Genomic DNA, 19596 nt, shown 5'->3' with positions numbered 1-19596 from the left:
TACTGTGTCTCTCCCGCATTCTCTCTTTCTGTGTAGTGCAATGCAAGATGACATCATCTGTTATAATAAATCTTGTTAAAAATGCATGAATGAGGGTTGACAACTCATGTTTTGTTATATTTATTTATTTATTTATTTTATTTAACTGACCAGACCTAGTATAACTGACCAAAAAAATATCTTCTTGGCCATGAACATTTTATCAACCCATCCATGCATGCATGGACTTCTGGTTTCATAACTTTTGACTTCAAAACCATTGTGAAGGTATAAAATTGGCCTTAAAAGTCAAATACACCTTACTCACTCACACACTCACTCCACATAATGGTTTACTACTTGGTATAATGGTCTATTATAGCAAAGATCCATGGCCATTGATAATGCTAGTGTTTGTTTATGTTGTTTTTTGAGCACCCATTGAGCAGCGGTTTAAGATTTTTGAAGATTTCAAATTAAATATTAAAATAATTTAGTCTTTAAAAAATTGAGATCTTTGACAATAAGAATATTTGTTTTTTTAAATTTTCTTTTAAGACTTAGGCAATGGTCTGAGTGACCTAATGATTGAGTCACCTTTGAGGTTGATTAATAGTGTTTAGTTGTAATTGTAAATTATAATTTATTTAACTATTTCAAGTTATTTGGTAAAAAACAGTAGAATTTTCTTAAATTTTAATTTGTAACCTTTTTATTTTATTTGAAACTCTTAAATATATATGGACAAAAGAGCTCTTATCTAATTTGTCTTAATTTTAATTTTGAGAACATTCTGAATATTTGCTTAACAAAAAAATTATGTGACAACTTCTTTAACCAAATAAATTTAACTTTTTTTTTTTTTTTAATTATTACGAATTATTTTTAAAATTAATAATCTAAAAAGTTATAATCTTAAAAGTTAATCTTATATCCTTTCAATGTCAAGTATTACTTTGTGTTTCTTTTTTTGAGCATTTACAAAATTATACTTGTAAAGTTCGGAAACAAAGCAAGTCATATGGAGATGCCATGTGTTAAAGAGGGATTACTTGATGCGATTTCTCCATAAGTCGTTACGCATCAAATTAGGTGAGACTATCGTAAGTTGTTCGGTGGTATTGAGACATGATCGAGCGTTATTAAAAGTATTGTAATTAGTAGAAGGAGTATAATTCACGGTTTTGCGTTAAGGTATGAAAAATAATAGAACGACTTGACATTTAATATAATAATATAATTAAAATAATTAATTGGTGAAAAATGAGAACATATGATATTTCTAGACCATCCAATAATTTTTCCATAGCTATGAGGTTACATTACAATTACGTATTAAGCCTCCAAAATTTGTTAGTCCTACTAATCAAAGTTGTTAGATTTGGGTGAAAATGTCTAATCCAAAATGGCTCAATTATAAAAACTCATAGCTTTGCTTTTAACTAAGCTAAGTTTTTGCCAAAAAGATTTATTTTTGAAATAAAAATTGGATTTCAAAATAATAGTAATTTATCATTAAATGTCCAAATTCGTTTTTAAAAATATAATAATTACACTTTTAGTAACCAAAATATTTCACCGCTTAAAAATAATTTCGTTCTTAATTTTTTGTGATGGTGGTGAACGAAGTCATGCCCCCTTCTTTTCTTTTTCTTTTTTTGAATAAGATATCGATTAATATGTTAATTAGTTAGATAACAATACAAGCTAACATGTTTCCATAGATTCAAATATGAACTCACACTCATCTTGACATCTAAACATCCTCTCCATGATCACTTGAGCAATTGGCGGGATCAAGTAATATGTGTAAATGAATTTAAATGCCTATCAATATCCAATCAATTTTAACTCAATTTTAAATAAATTGAAATTTATAAGACAATTTCAGATTAAATTTGGTACCTGCATTGTGTTCACTGCTCTTCGGCTTATATATTTAAGGGACAAGTTATTTCTCTAAGGCCCCACCTATGGTGTACCTAACATCAACCTAAAGCATAGAAAACAAGAACTTTGATCAATCATTATTGAAGATTGGTTGTTACCATTACAGTGAAACAATCTTACAATAATTGATCATCTTCATAATTGTGTTAAGAATTTTTACATATCAAACTACATATTTCTTTTCTTTTCTTTTTTTTCTTTTTAAATAAGTAATAACAATCCTATGGTGACTAAATTTGAGAACCAAGATTTGGATACTGGTATATTGGGTCTGGAGTGAAAAAAATGTAAGAACAACCCAGCCAATTGAGATGTAACACGATAACATGATTCGAATGTACATAAAATTAGTAAGTTAAGATTTATCATTTTTCGACATGAACACATATATAACACGATTCGATAGTTCGATTATTAAACATGTCAGATTAGTGTTGAATATGCATAATATAAAGTTGACACGAATAACTTTTTTAATAAAAAGTTAGTTATGTACTTTAATATTATTTCCACTAATTGGTGTCGTGAAATTTTTGAATCTCTTATGTAACTACATCTAAATTATTAAAAAGTATGTCAAACATAATTTTTAAAGCTAATATAGATCTTGTTTTCGTTTTTAATTGAAGAAAACAATATTTTCTTATCTACTATTTGAGTTAATCTAGTAAAAAAATATGCTAATAGGATATATAGTTTTTACAAATTAAGAAAATCGAATGAAGTCAAAATCAAATATTCTTAAGAATAATTTCATCTAATAGATATTAATTTTATTAAATTTAACCTATAATTTTTTTTTTCTTCTTCATAAACTTGATGTTTTTAGTTAATGGTAAAAAAAATTTACTTTGCAAGTGTTAACACAACATGAAACTGAATACCGACAAAAATTGATATAACAACAACAAATGAGTTAAAGTTAATGTGAAGATAATTCGAACATAATAAAATAACACAACACGAAGATCGTGATCTTCCTAGTCCGAGATTGACGGGTAGAGGTTGGATCTAGGAAGTAATCTAACCTTACTAAAAATATAGGGTAAAAATAATAATGATGGAGAATTTTAATTTTAGAGCTCTAAAAAGAGTTGTAATAATGTAGCAAGAGAAAAAATAAATAAATAAAAATATAAACACACACATCACATCACATATAGACCCTACTCCTTATTACATCACTAGAGTTTTCTTTAAATTTTTAAAATTAGAGCTCTCAATCTTTATTCGGAATAAAAAAAGGAACTCACGGGGAGTCCAATTCTCAAGAGTGATTTTATAATATAAAAAAATTAATTTATTAAAGTGAAATATTTTAATTTTATGTTAAAATTAATTTATTATGAGATTAGATCTCGTTTCAAAATATCCTATTTTAATAATTTTTTAAATTTTTTGACTAAAATATGAGATAAAAAACTAATATATTTGAGATGATATTTTGATTTTTTATGAAAAAACGTGCAAAAAAATAGAGATAAAAAGAATTTTTTGATTTTTTTTTTTTGGTATAATTTATTACTGAAGTTTTTTAGCTTTTTTTAATAACTTTTTAATTTTAAGACTAAAATAGATGTTTGTCAAACGAGGCCTAACTTAAACTTATTTCAGTGATCTAAACTATTATCTTATATAATGAATTGAAAAAATTATTCATATAAAAAATTAAATTAATCTAATATTGATTGTTATACCATCAATTTATTTATTTTTCTTCTATATGACATATATATTTTTAAAAAGAGGCCGTCAATTTATTATAATACTGATGTGATTTGATTATATAATTATTTATACATAATCAATTTAGTTTTTTTTTGGTATATGTATTCTTCTCAACTTGTGTCATATGAAATGACCAATTTATATCACTGAGCCTCCGTTTGGGAAGTGGGTTGGCTTTTTGACTTTTTGGCTTTTTTGGCTATTTTAGCCTGGGCTAAAAAGCTTGGTTTGGGAAGGGCTTTTTGGCTTTTTGGCTTTTTTGGCTTTTTTTGTGAGAGAAGAATGTAATGATTATGGGTTGGATGTGATGTTTTGTTTGTTATGGCTAAAATAGCCTATTTTATTTTTTGTGACTAAAATAGTCAAAAAAACCTGAAAACCATCTTGCCAACGCACCAACTAGATTTACTGTATAAGAGATTTTCAAATGTAACAAATTCAAACTCATCTTCTACATTGGGCTTATATTTTGTTTAGATATTTATTTGTTTATTACTTTAGGCATCAGAATGACTGACTAATTTTCTAGTCGTATAGGGCTAACGTTGTTGACCTACCTTGCAGCCCTGCAGGAAAAAAGATGTTCAGGTGACTCAACTTAGCATCATCATCATCAATATATGAGCACATTAAAAATTTTTAAAAAATTATAATTCAGTGAAAGTTTTTAAAAATAATTTCAGATGAGTGATGAATTTTATAAATATTAATAATTAAAATCTTGATATTTTTATGAATTTATAATTATTTCATAAAAATATTACTAAATTGTAATTTTTGCAAAAGAAAAGTCTTAACATTTAAAATAGTCCTACTCTTTGTTTTTCAATTGAGTTTGGTGGTATTCACATATTTTAAAAATTTATGAATAAAACATATTTGTTATTAGTTTAAAATAATGTAATTTATAATTTTAAATAAAAGTAATATATTCTAATAAAAAAAGTATGTTTTGTTGATAAAGGATAAATTACAAATACATTCTCTGAGATTTGATTAAAATACAAATCGTCCCATATGATTTTGGAAATTACATTTTACCTCTTGAGATTTCTAATATTATAACAAATCGTCATTTTTATTAATAAATTATCAAGTCAATTCACAGTTTTTAATGATGTTAGAAATATGTTTCAATTAATAATTTAGGTAATTTTATTATTGTATAAGAAAATAATTATAAATTTTATTTTTTTAATTAATTATGTTAAATAAAAAATATTAACATAAAGGTATTTGTAATTTTTCAAATTATAAAAATAATTTATACTTTAAACAAAATTCAAGGAGTTTATTTGTAATTTACACGTTGATAAAATACGAAATTGAATCTTAACCCAATTGGGTCCTTGGGTCTATTCATTACCTTGTCAATTTGTAAACATAATCAACTTGAATCCAAAGGAGACACATAATGAAGCAGTTGAAACCTATAAACTATATAATATAAATTAATATTTTGGGCTAATTGTCATTATTTTATGGCCCGCCCATGTTGTAGGGGCCTCATCTTCACTCATGGGACATCATTAAATTGAAGAATAATAATATATAAAAATAAATTTTAATATAAAATTTTTATTTAAAAATAAAACACTTATAAAAATAAATTTATTTATAAAAATGATATTATCATATTATTCTTATATATATTTTTGAGTATAAGAATTTTTAAGTTTAGATTTCTCTCAAGTCTTGAGGGGTCATGAGACCCGCTACATATTCTGTGGGTGTTTGAGAAGTAGATTTTTATGTAAATTTTTTTAGTTATAGAATATTATTGGAGAAAATTTTTTTAGTGTTCGAGAAGATAGTTGAGTTTTTTTGTGGTTGGATGTAATGTTTGTGAGAGAAAAAGTGAAATGATTATGGAGTTAGATGTGATATTTTGTTTGGATTTGGTTTTTTTGGTTTTGAAAAAAATTTATCTTTTAGTGAAAAAAATCAAAAAAAAACCTAAGAGAAAAACTTGCCAAACAATGATTTGAATCGAGCTCATGGGACCTACAATGTGTCTTATTTTAATTATACAAAACGTTTATATTGTAAATTTTTTAATATATATATATCATTTATAAAAAAAAAAAAATTAGGTAGATCAGTTTGATAATAATCGATAATCGTAATATTTATATTTTATCACGCTTCTTTAAAAAGACTAGATGACAAATTTATTTTTAAAAATAATCATATATTTGTCGGAGACAAATCATATATTCTTTCAAATTTATTTAAATTTAATAAAAAAATTATGTGGTGGTCTTGAAATATTACCATATAATTTCTCAACTTGATATTATTAATTAAAATTATAAGACCTAATATTTAGGCCTATTTTGTGAAGTAGGAAAAAAGTTAATTTTTTGATTTTTTTTTAAAATATGTAAAAAAAATAAAGATATGATATGATTAAAATAAGCTAATAAGCTAAACGATTGATTTTTTTTTTTTTCTAATTGTCAAAATAAATCATATTGTTGAATTATTAGGAGACAATTAAGTATTTAGTGGTTATGAAGCATTATTCTTATTATGAAACCTTCATTTGGCATTAAAATGAGATTGGGGTTAAAATAATTACAAAAAAAATAAAATAGGTTAAAAAATTAATAAGATAAAATGTCATATCTAAATTATAATCATTTCATTTTTTCTCTCACAAAAATAAAATAAAAAAAATTAAAAAATCCAACCCAAAAGAAAATTTTAACCCTAAACTAAAAGAGTAATGTTAGGGATACCAAATTTTCTACTAAACAAATGATTAAATGTTTCATATGGGTGTGGGGTTCACAATTTTACAGATCTCATACCTATATAAGACATTTAGGCCTCGTTTGGGAACAAACTTTTTTTAGTAACTTTTTAGTTTTTTGGCTAAAATGTAATGTAAAAAAAATTAGTATGTTTGGGATGACTTTTTAACTTTTTACGAAAAGATCTGCAAAAAGTAGAGAGAAAATAGAATCTTTGATTTTTTGGTATGAGTGATTGGATTTTTGATTTTTTTAGTAAGTTTTTGACTTTTTGATTTTTTTAGTAAGTTTTTGACTTTTTTACTAAAAAAGTCACTTACCAAACGAGGCCTTAGTCATTCATTTAATAAAAAATTTAAGACCTATAACATTTTCTAAATTAAAATAGTTAAAAAGTCCTAAATAACCTTTTTATAAGAGAAATTATTCATTGCCCTAAGAACATTACTCCACCCTATTCATATTTAGATAAGGGAATGGCTTATGTCCAGTCCTTAATCGGACTGGACCGTGCTGTTGGATCTGTGGAGGCTCACCAAGGGTCCCGTTTTGATAATCTGAACCGTTCAATGTGTAGAACTCGTCGAATATTATATGCCTGTAAAAAAATCAAGTTGATCGGATATCGATAGCTATGTGATCAAAATAGATTTTTGTCAACAGTTAATTTATTCACCGTCTATTTTTCTTTTATACAAAATTGATTTGATCACATAGCTATCATTGTCCGATTAATATGATTTTTTACAGACATATAATACTCAACGAGTTCTACACATTAACGGTTCAGATTATCAAAATAAGATCCGTAATAAATTCTCATAAACCCAACAATACAATCCAATCCGATTAAAAACTGAACAGAAACCGTGCCCTTTAGATAAGTATCCAATTGTCTCACTAAAAAAGACAAATAAATAGGAAAACTCACTATTCCAATTAATAGTAACAATAATGATTCATCCCACTAAAAATATCACCACTAATAGCACTAATGCATTAAAAAAGTAAAAAAATAAAATAAAAAATACAACTCCAAGACCAAAACATCACATCATTAATGACGGGACCCACTACCACCTAATTAGTGGGAGCACTAATTAGTGCTCCCAAGCATTTTTCTTAATAATAATTATATTGGAGCACCACCTAGGCAATGAATAATTTCTCCTCTTCTAAATATAAGGACAAAACTAGGTTTGACAAGGTAACAATAGTCTAATCGTAATAATTGTCATTGCAATCTGGACGAAAAGTCAAGTCATAATAACCGTATTGTCTATCCACCGACCACCGACCTACCCCGCACCTCTTTAAAAATCTATCCCAAAAATAAATACTAAAGAGTTATTTGAGATGATCTAAATAAGTGTATTTTTTATTTTTTTATAAAAAAATGTGTAAAAAAATAAAAAGATGATGTGCTGAAAAAAAATAAAAAGATAAAAAATATGTACTTATTTAGGATAGTCAAACTTAACCTAAATGCATAAATATAAAAATAAATAAATTGACTTAATTATTTTTATTATTTTAACTTGGTTAAAATAATTATGTTTAAAAAATTGAAAGACTTTTTTTTTATAATTAATTTGATAAATGTGAAAAATAATAATAATTATAAGTTAAATATGATATTTTACTTTATTAATTATTTTAATTTATTTTGATTTTTAATAGACTATTTTAACTCAATCTTCTTTTCAAACATTCTCAATATGAGAAATGTCCCATTCCCTAATTTCATCATCCTTAATTGCACCTCTAATGAGGTGGCAAAAAACATATCAATCAATCAATTTTCTTCAAACTCTTCTTTCTTCTTCCTCCTTTCAAAATTTTTTGTCACCTCATTAAAAGCATTATTAGAGGGTGATGAAGTAGAGAATTGTGATAGGCCCATTAGGGCATGTCCCTAATGTATTTTTATGATCCAAATTATTTATATTGTAAAACTTGTCAAGTAGATCATATATTAAAAAAAATTAAATCAATTAGATATCTATAATTCCATAACAAACAACATTTGTTTTTTTAAAAAAAAATTAAACAGTTGATATGATTTTGATAATTTTTGTAAAAACAATTAGTGCTGATCAAGAGTTACATATGTCTAATTAATCTGAATTTTTTTGTAAATAATATGCTCAATAAATCTTATAATATAAACAATCATGATTATCAAAAAAAAAAAAAAAAAAAAAAAAAAAAAAAAAAAAAAAAAAAAAAAGGCTCAAAGGTCTCTATCGAGTCTCACAACATTGGTGCTATACCTTGTGGTACAGCTCCGACCCTTATCCATAAAATAGGAGATGTAGCAAAGACTTTTTAAAAAAGCATTTACTAGCTAGCATGTGTAATTTCATTATGCTTGAAATTTTAATTAATTGTAAAAAAAAATATAAAAAAAAACCTTTTAAGATTTGACCATTGAATAAGTTATGAATTTTTAATTTTATCAATTCAAATTTTGATATTTTAATTTGTTTTCAATCTAAACCATTTTATTAAGTAATATCAAAGAAAAAAAATATTCAGTACAACATATAAGAGTTTTAGCCTCCGTTTGACAAATTGGGTTAGAGACTTTTTTGGCTATTTTAGTTACAAAAGACAAAATAGGCTATTTTAATCACAAAAAATAAAATATCACATCCAACCCATAATCATTACACTCTTCTCTCACAAAAAAAGTCAAAAAAGCCAAAAAGTCCTTCCCAAACCAAACTTTTTAGTCCAGGCTAAAATAGCCAAAAAGTCAAAAAGTCAACCCACTTCCCAAACCAACCCTAGAGACCAATTTTTTTGGTCTTTCAAAAGTGAAAATTTTGTTGTAAAAGACATTTAAGAACCAATTTCTATCGTTGTAAGGATAGTCGCTAAGAGGTCGTCCCGAAAAGTTAAAATAAGACTTTTAGTGACAAAATTTTGAAATGTCACTAATAACTACACTTTTAAGGAAAAATAATTTGGTCTCAAAATGATTTATTTTTTGAAACAAAAAATTTGGTCCCAAAAAGATAATAATTCATCATTAATGTCTAATTTTCGTTGCTAAAAATATATTAATGACACTTTTTGCAACAAAAATATTTGATCCGTAAAAAATAATTTTGTTCCTAAATTTTGATCTCTAAAACGTTAATTTTTTGTAGTAATTTGTGTCATTAAACTTAATAAAACATAATATTTTATGTATATTTTATTGGGCTTAATAGCTAAAATATACTTTTTCTGTCGATTTTAATGAAAATAAATAAATAACTTAAATTGAAAATAAATCAATGGATTAAAATTTAAATTGATAACATTAAAAATTTAAGATTTATTTCATTACAATTATCAAACTCTTGAATTTTTTTTATAATTGTCCCAAAACGAAAAAAAAAAGAGAGTGATAGGGTGCATATTTTAAAAATTGAAGTAATTAGCAAGGATAAATTGTTGATTTTTTTTTTCTTTTTTACCCCTATAATTAGTGGAGACATGAATATTTAGAAAATAATTTATTTTTTATATTTAAAAAAAATGTTACATAATTTTATTTTTGAGTTCATGCCAATTAAAATGTTCACATTATTTGTATAAATCTAGATAATCTGTAATACATTTCCTGTAATGTACTATGTAATATCTCAAAATAATATATTTGAGACAAAATATTTTCTCTATACCCCTTCCCTTTCCCCTTGCCAAAACCATATCATTTTGAGATAGAGAAGATCCGAATTCAAATAATTCATGATCTCTTCCCTCACCATCAAGTAAATGACAATTTCCTACTTGGCCACAAATGAGGATTGAGTTTCTCTGTCAAATACTCAATTTGTTTTTGGGCAAACTATACTTGTGATATTTATAATTTAGACTCTGTATCAATTTGATCCTTATAATTCTAATTATATTGATTTTATTTTTTTAATTTTCGCATTATGTCAGTTTAGTCCGATTAATAATATTTGCAAATAAATTAAACATAAAACAATGACAAAATAATTAAATAAAAAAGGAATGAACCATTTCAACTTTAATGTCAATCCCTTGAGGAAAAGCTTCTTCTATTTGCTCGCCACAACTTCTATAATATACATCATTCTTTTTTAAAATTATGATTGGGCCTATTAGACAAATTACCATTACGAACGAAGTATATAAACCTTACTTCCAAACCACCTCCATTGTCAGCCACCACCCTCTATCGCTCTCCACATCCGCCCGCCATCACCAACCACCACCACCGCCTCATCAGCCACACCAATGTTATCCCTAATCCTACACAACTACAATCCTCTTCACCAATAACTATTACAACCGTCCACAGGCCCTTGCCACCTTACCGGCATTTTAACACCAATGGCCCCAACTCTACCCCGCAATGAGGAAGAGAGAGAGAAAGAGAATTTTAGTTTTCAAATCTAGATTTAAAGAAGAAGAGGCGGTTGAGGGAGGTGATAGAGGGAGTTGTCGGGCCAAAGAGGCAATATATTGATTTTTTCTAAGGTGATCTTAAAAGACTATGAATGAATTTTATTTATTTATTTATTTTTAACTTTTTTATATCAAAAATTAGATTTGGCCATTTTATAAAGTTTTCCTAAATACACACTTCAATTATAGCTTAAGCAGTGCTATACATACAAACCGAAAGTTTATACATATTACGGAGAGTTATAGGACTTATTATGGTCCATTCATTTAACAACTTAGAAGCCATATTATCAACATACTAGTATACCAATATTACGTTATTTTGAAAATTATATACAAATTCTGATAACATTTTCTTCAAACGATTGCATAACAAAATACATGAAAGTCTTGCCCCACAAATAGTAGTTACGGGTGGCCGCCTAAGTGATTATAGCCACAACCAACAAACCTGTCCTGCCAATGTTGCATGCTCAACTGCTAAAAAAAGAAAGGAAAAAAATAAATAAAATGAGAACACAATTGAATTTAATTTTTGGTAAAATTAGATGGTTTTAAATGATCTTTTAAATAATTGAAAAAGCATATCAAGTTGAACTCAATAATGATGTTTATTTTTTCATCAGTTTATTCTATTGGAAATATTTTTATGTTGCAATAAAAAAGGTAGCCACTAATGATTTCATTATATTTGATCATAGGAATTTAATAAATTACGTCTTTTAATTTATGATAAATTTAAAATGATAAATAACCTTCACTAAAGATCTATCACATATTTTTTAGTTCAATGTTATTTTATTAGGATCAAATTTCTCTCCAGTTGATGGAGAAGACTTTAGACACATTTAATTTAGCTCGACGGATCACCATTGGACTCACTTCGATAATCACGCATTCTGATAAATAATTTATATTTAAAAATAGCTCCTTTTCAGTTCATGATTAGATTGGAGGGGTCTAGTTTTGTCCATTACGGGTCCACATTGGTCTCGTTTCGACAATTAAAACTGTTTATATTATGAGATCTGACAAATATATTATTCATACAAAAACTAGATCAATCGAATATCGGTAATCATTTAATTGATTCACATTTGTCTGGAAAAAATAAACGATCAATGTAATTATAATATGACTATAATTATAATTATCAATGTATTTCTTTATGAATGATCACACACAAGATTTTAAACATAAATAAAAATGAGTTAAGTGATAAGTTTATCAAGCCAAATTAGACTGTTCTATTTTTTTTTTTTTTTTTTGAGAGAAGTTAAACCCTTTTATTAAAATAATAATAATTTAATTATATTAATTGAATAATAATAATTGATAAGTAACCATATTGATTTACAAAAATGCTTTGTAACTCGAAACTGACGAAGGTCGAATGGCCTGACTGCCCAAAACGACATTGGGCAGTATTTTTTTTTTTTTCCTTTTCTTTTTCTTTCAAACACAGACAGGAGAAGAGGAGAGAGAGAGAGAGAAAAGAGAGGAGAGAAGAGAAGAGGAAAAGGAAGAGAGAAGAGGCGACAAAGAAGGAGAAAAGATGATCGGCGGTGATGGTGGCGGCGCCGGTGGGTATCGCCGATCTTTCTGTTTTCTTCTTTTTTTTTCTAAGTAGATCTGAATCTGAATGAAAAAAACATAAAAATTGTTGATGTTGATGTTGATGAAGATGAAGATGAAGATGAAGATGCTCTGAAACTGAAACTCTGTTTTCACTTCTTCTTCTTCTTCTTTTTTTTTTTTTTTTTCTAAGTATATCTAAGTATATCAGGATCAGAAACAAAATAAATAAAAATTGTTGATGATGATAATGTGTTGATCAAATTCAAGGAGCCATAAGATAGACCCGTTTTTTTGCTTCTCAAAAAAGGAGCCATAAGATAGAGTGAGAGTGGAAGACGAGAGAAAGGAAGAGAGTCGAAAGGTTTAGAGAGAGAAAAAAAAATAATTGTTAGAGAGAGACGAAAGGGTTAGACCACATGGTTAGAGAGGGGGAGACCAACAGTTTAGAGAGAGAGAGGATAGATGAACAGGTTCCTCTTCTGTTCCTCTTCTTCTTCTTCATTTTCAGCTTCTGCATCTTCAGGAAAAAACGAGAAAGAGAGAGAAAAGAAAAAAAAAATTTCAAAACGTCACCGTTTTTCAATTTGGGCCATTTAAGCCCCATAAGTCTCGGGCTACCCATCGGGATTGAATAATTTAATTGAAGTAATTATATTACTCCCTCCGTCCCATAATATTAGTCCCTTATTCTATTTTTCATTGTCCCAAAATATTAGTCCGTCTTCAAAAATCAAGTACAAAAATAATATAAATTTTCCATTTTGCCCTTCTTTTAAATTCATAAATAATATAAAAAGTACAATTATGACATTGATATTCTCAAAAAAGTGTACTATCAAAGGGTAATTTTGGAAAACCAACTTTTTAAAAGTACAATAATTGTACTACTAAAAAAAGTTGGATTCTCCAAAAGGGACCATTATTTTGGGACGGAGGGAGTATAAAATAACTAAAAAATAAGTTAAAATATTTATTTAATTGACTAAGCCTAATTGTCTAGCCGCCTAGCTGACCATGGGCTCTTCGCCACGCGATGGTTGAGTCAAGACCATTGCTCGTAGGTGCTTTGACAACTATGAAACCCACTCATCACACACCTCCACAAAATATTTATTTTTAATTTTTGGACCACAAAAGTAAGTTTATATCACATTAAAATATTAATAATCTACATAGGAGTATGATGGAGTGTACAGAGATTGCCATCATTTTCATCAGAGCTTATCAATGTGTATATTTTAATTTTTTTTTTTCATAATTTAATTGGGGTTGTACATAGATTTATTAAAAAATTAAATAATATAAAGACGAGTAAATTTTTATATCAAAATTGTTTATTATTTTATGGAATATCTTACATGTCATCCATGGTACCAATATATGAAAGGTAGAGTCTATTGTAAATTTTAAAAAATTATTACTACATAGCATTGCAGGTGTTAAGCTCGCATCAATTATTAATTGTCACTTCTTAAATTATTAAATAAAATATCATTTTCAAGAAAAAATCACCCGACATGGGTAAAATATTCATACTTAAATTTAATACAAAAATTCATCATCAAACTTAAAAAAAGGAAATCAAATTGCAATAAGATGAGACTTAGGCCAAGTTTGGGAAGACTAAATAAGTGCACTTTTTGTCTTTTTAGACTAAAAAGTTGAGGTTGAAAATATGAATGTTTGGGTTAACTTTTTGACTTTTTATAGAAAAATGTGTAATAAAAAATTGTAAAAATTGATTTGTAGGAGAAAATTAGAATTGGGAGTTGTGCAGCCGTAATTGTTGACTTTTGGTGAATAGTGATAACTTTTTAACTTTTTGAGTAACTTTTTGACTTTTTGACTTTTTGGGGTGTTCCCAAACTTGGCCTTATTATCTAAATTAATAGTTATCCGATCAAAACAACACATATTGAAAAAATTTGAAACTCACAATTTAAACTCATAGTATTATCTATGGAAGATGTTTAAGATTCTCAAAAAAATTTTCTTATTTAACTTACGACCACGCAACATTTATATGATAATTTTTGATTTATTACAAATTTAATCATCTAAAGCTCAATGCATTTATTACATCATTGTAGGCAAGTTTGAGAGTTTAAATTGTTGGTCTTTTAGTATTTCTCATTACCCGTAAAGACATGATAAGTTATGTGTCAATTTTTTGAGTACTTACGTGTACATTCTAATAAGTGGACTTATTATCTAATAGGTCTTATGGGAAAAATTTGTTATAAAAAAAGTCACTAATTGTAAGTTTTAGCGACAATTTATAAAAATCATGACAAAAAAAAGTCACTAAATGTCAATTTTTAGCGACAAATATAAAAAATTATCACAAAAAAATTATTTTTAGTGATAATTTTACCAAGACTTATTTTCAATAGACTTTATGAGAATTAAGTCCAATTATTAGGACCTATTGATAATTTATCCATTTTTTTATTGAAATAAAGGGGTGAGCAACGGATATACCGATCCGCCAAAACCGATCGAACCGAACCGATCCGCCGCATTTTGGACGGATGCGTGATGTCGAGCGGACAGTTGGCGGATTTGAGGTTTCTTTGGCCGCAACCGAACCGCCAAACCGCGAGTACCCTTAGTAATTTATAAGATTTTGTGTTTTCAATTTGTTTAAATATTTTGTTTGTGTTTTCAATTGAAAAAGAGTTCAAATATTCTGTTAAAAAAAAGTTTTCAACTTGAATATATTTTTTGAATTAAAAAAAATAAACATATTATTTATTTATATTTTTTGGTTTTTAAATCTAACTCTAAAAGTAATAAATAGAAAATATAATATATGCTGGTTGGCTTTTGTTTTCAAAAACATGTATAAATGTAACAATACAGAGACATACAATCTCTACTATTGTTTTGTTCATGGTTTTAGTGGTTTGCATTGTTTTTATATTTTAAGAACCACATATTGTAATATTTTATGTGAATGAGGTATGCTGTGATTGTAATATATGGATGAGGCATGCAGTGATTTTGATATTCTAAAGTTTCAAACTTTCTTTCTTTGGATGAGACATGCAGTAACTGTAATACTTTCTTTCTTTTTTTTTTCTTTTTTTTTTTTTTTTTGAGGAAGTGCATAAGTTGAATTATGTTGAAAATTTACAAAATTTCAAACCGCCAAACCGATTCGCATCCATCCGCCAAACCGCTCAATCCATATCAGCCGGATTAGCGGACGGATGCGGATTGATTTTCTCTAATCCACCAATTTGGCGGACGGATGACGGATTGGAGGTTTTGTGGCCGCAACCGACCCGCGCCCACCCCTAGAAATTACAATGAGATCCACACACATGAAATGTTATGTGTAAATTTTTCATCCTCAAAAACTCAACTATGTATAACCTAACTTTTTTGTTAGGTCATTTTGGGTGAATTGTGTTACATTTTATCTAATTTTATACACATTTTTCTTTTTTATTTTCAAATCTCTTCTCAAATTCTCTAACTAAATATAACCAATATCACATGGTGTTACCTACGTGATAAATAAGTAAATCATCTCTTGTCTTTCAACCCGTAAGAAAGGTGTGTCATCATGTCTAAATCCTAAAATTTTATGCTACACTATTAATTTAGATCATTATATAAGTAATGCCATATAATACTTCAAAAATACCTAATAATTATGAGACTTGTTAAACTATGCATTTTTTTTTAAACTTTGATTTGAGGGGAAAGATTATGGTACACCATTCGAAGGTTATGTATTATATGCATCCTATAATTATATAAGAAAATAATATAATTTCATATTTTTTAAGTCATAATTAAAAAAATTTAAAAAAAGTTATAACTAAATATAAAAAGATCCTAATCAAAATTTCAAAATAATGTTGTAACAAAAAGCAATTTGATCATAACTAAAAAAGAAAATAACGTAACTAAAAATATATATGGTATAAAATGTGTATAATAAAATTTTACTTATTTGAGATTTGATCAATAACACTCGGAGCTTGTTTGGAAAGAAAAAGCCTCAAGTTTTTTGACTAGAATAGTTACAACAAAACAAAATATGTTTTTTAGCTTAATAAGACAAAATATTACATTTAACTAATAATCATTATATTTTTTTCTCAAAAAATCTATTCCAAACATAACTTTTTACCCCAAACTAAAATAGATAAAAAGTCAAAAAAAACTCAACCCACATTTGAAACAAACCCTCAATAATTTTTCACTGCAAATAAATAAATATAAATAAAAGAAAAAAATTAAACAAATCTACGTCTGCAAGCTACATGGCGGCCATTAACTTATAATAAATAAGGTAAGCTTTTGAGAGAGAAACGAAAGTGAGAGATTGTGTCGGTGCATTTCTTTTACCCCTCTCTCTCTCTCTCTCTCTCTCTCTCTGCCTCTTTCTCTCTCCCTCTCTGTAAACAAAATCAACGTGGAGGATTACCCAGAATCCTATTACCCATGTAGTTCCACGCCACAACACATCCCAACCTCATGCTTTTTCTCATCTATTCTCTGTCTCTGTCTACAATTTCTCCAATTCTGTATAGATTCTAGAGAGAGAGATGGAGGGTGGAGGGGGAAAGAGGAAGAGCGAGAGGCCGTACAAAGGGATAAGGATGAGGAAGTGGGGGAAGTGGGTGGCGGAGATTCGAGAACCCAACAAGCGCTCCAGGATTTGGTTAGGATCCTACTCCACTCCTGAGGCGGCGGCCAGGGCTTACGACACCGCCGTCTACTACCTCCGCGGGCCCTCCGCCAGGCTCAATTTTCCGGAATTTTTGGTGGGCGATTCTGGCTCCGGCGGAGGTGACTTGTCGGCGGCGTCCATAAGGAAGAAAGCGATAGAGGTGGGTGCAAGGGTTGATGCAATCCAGACCTCTTCAATGACTGGTGTTGATGATCACCATCATCATCATCATGCACCATCTGGATTCAAACCCTGTTGGTTTCAGGAGAAACCCGACTTGAACAAGACCCCCGAACCCGAAGACCAGGATGCTGATGATGATTGGTGAGTCTGACTGAAACTCAGACTCAGACTCATATAGTCTATTATATATATATATATATATATATATAGATAGATATATGTATATGTAAGGATTATGTAGTAGTACTACTATTTGCTAACATGCAGCAAATAGTTTCGAGTTTTTTTTTTTTTTTTGTGAGCGGTATTATCTTTTGATATGGATAGTATTGTAGTATCTTATGAAGGGGGGAAAAAAAAATTAAGGATACAGAAATTGATCACAGGACAACAACTTTTTCATATAAGGTTTTGTGTGTAGTTGTGTCAGATTCTGTGATTTATTTCTGTCTTTAAAAAAAAATGTGCAAGAAGAATTAGTGTAAATATTTGTCCTTTTTTTTGTGTTATTTTTTTTTTTCAATTACAAGTGAATATAATGATTAATGAATTTTTTTTTAAAGTTTTGAATGTGGTTTTGTGTAGATGATTGAGAGGAGAGAAGAGGGAAGAGTGAAGGTTGAGTGCGGCGGTGGAACCAAAACTAGAGAGAGAGAGAGAGAGAGAAGGGGGAAACAAGAGGGGGCCTACATTAGTTTTGGGTTGGTGTAAGTGGGGGCGTATTTACAATAGGAGCACTAAATAGAAAAAGTGATGATAAGATTTGATGAGTTAGGTATTTTCTCTGGTTCTCAATGTTGTTGCTCTTGATGACTAAGATTGTGGGCACCACCACACAACACCATGCCCAGCTTTTAGCTAGATAGAGAGCAACCACCGAGGGTGGTGGGTTAGTGGTGAAGGTATTGTCTTTTCACAGTTATGAGTTAAGTTTGATTTTTGGAGGGCACAAAAATTTTAGATTTTTCAGGGGATCTCTTTTGAGACCTCGCACTGTATTCCGATTGAAATTTGTTCATGGTTAGGGCAGTTGATGAGCTCCGCTGGTGTCTTGGTGGTAAGTCCCTTCTTTTAGATTGGATTAAATCAGACCGGCAACCGGCTACCCCGAGGTCTGAGCCTACGGAAGTCGTGATGCTCCCACCGAACCTCCTTTTCCTTGTTCAAAAAAAAAAAAAAAAAAAAAAAGCTAGAGAGAAGAGAGCTACATTGTCAAGTCGCCACACAATTTCTCTCTTTCCTCTTCCTTTCTTTTTTTTTTTAGAAATGTTTTATATTAATAAAAAAAATGTTAATATGTAAAAAAAAACAAAAAAAACAAAAAAAAAAAACTAGTGTCTCCAAGCTAGAGAGAAGAGAGCTACATTGTCAGGTCTGATTATTTTTATTTTTATTTTTATTTTATTTTTATTTTTATTTTTTCTAACGAGAAAATGAAGACAAAGTATACCACTGTTACAAGTGTCTCTAAATATATCCGCCTCATTAGAATTTAGACACAGAATTATATAATGTTTTCTTTGTTTTTTTGTGAGAATTAATTAAGATGCATCCAAGGAAGTTTATTAAAACGTGCACTCCAAAGGAATTAAAATGGAATCTTTAATTATAGTGAGTAGCTCTTGCCAGTTTGCATGGTTTTACATCACCACCAACTAATCAAGAAACAATTCTCTTTGGAACTATGCAAATTACAAGTTGTAGATATGATATCATTCGGCAAGAAAACACATTTCAAGTAAATTGTCCTGTCCCAGTTCAAAAAAAAAAAAAAACGAAGAGTAAATTGTCTTGCCCCAATTTCAATGTTCCAAGCTCCACCTACTTTTTAGTTGCAAACAAATTTATGACCCTAATGAACAGTTGGTTAAAATTTATTTATATTTGCATATAAAATGTCATGATTTTGAATACATGGGATCATAAAAAGTTTCATCTTGATGTCGCTCCATAATCGTTAAAATCAAAATTTTATCGGAATTTGTGAGAGGATCTTATATTAAAAATGACATACCTTAAAAATAAGATGAAAAAAATTGGAGCCTAGCCTCTGTTTGGCAAGTTGGGTTAGGGGTTTTTTTGGTATTTTAGCCACAAAAGACAAAATAGACTATTTTAGTCACAAAAAACAAAACATCACATCCAACCCGTAATCATTACACTATTCTCTCACAAAAAAGCCAAAAAAAGTAACCAAAAAAATCAAAAAGTCAAAAAGCCAACTCACTTTCCAAACCAACCCTTAATATCTTACCTGTGATATTAGTACGATTCCACATGATTCCACATGATTCTTGCTATAATAGT

General features: G+C 28.3%; 1 protein-coding gene across 1 annotated transcript; it reads left to right on the top strand.

Moving 5' to 3' along the window:
* Nucleotides 1-16479: 16479 nt before the first annotated feature.
* LOC114264727 (ethylene-responsive transcription factor ERF008) lies at nt 16480-17775 on the top strand. The gene has a single exon (XM_028205425.2). It carries the CDS (start codon nt 16982-16984, stop codon nt 17432-17434), a length of 453 nt encoding a protein of 150 aa, XP_028061226.1. The 5' UTR covers nt 16480-16981; the 3' UTR covers nt 17435-17775.
* The last annotated feature ends 1821 nt before the right edge of the window (nt 17776-19596 follow it).

This window comes from Camellia sinensis, chromosome 4 (genome assembly GCF_055761805.1).
Source record: "Camellia sinensis isolate YWXY chromosome 4, ASM5576180v1, whole genome shotgun sequence".
Lineage (NCBI taxonomy): Eukaryota > Viridiplantae > Streptophyta > Magnoliopsida > Ericales > Theaceae > Camellia > Camellia sinensis.
The sequence above is the reverse complement of the archived record's forward strand: the minus strand, read 5'-3'. Positions and strand labels throughout refer to the sequence as shown.

Coding starts and splice junctions, on each gene's coding strand:
- LOC114264727 (XM_028205425.2), top strand. CDS start 16,982: ATGGAGGGTGGAGGGGGAAAGAGGAAGAGCGAGAGGCCGTACAAAGGG.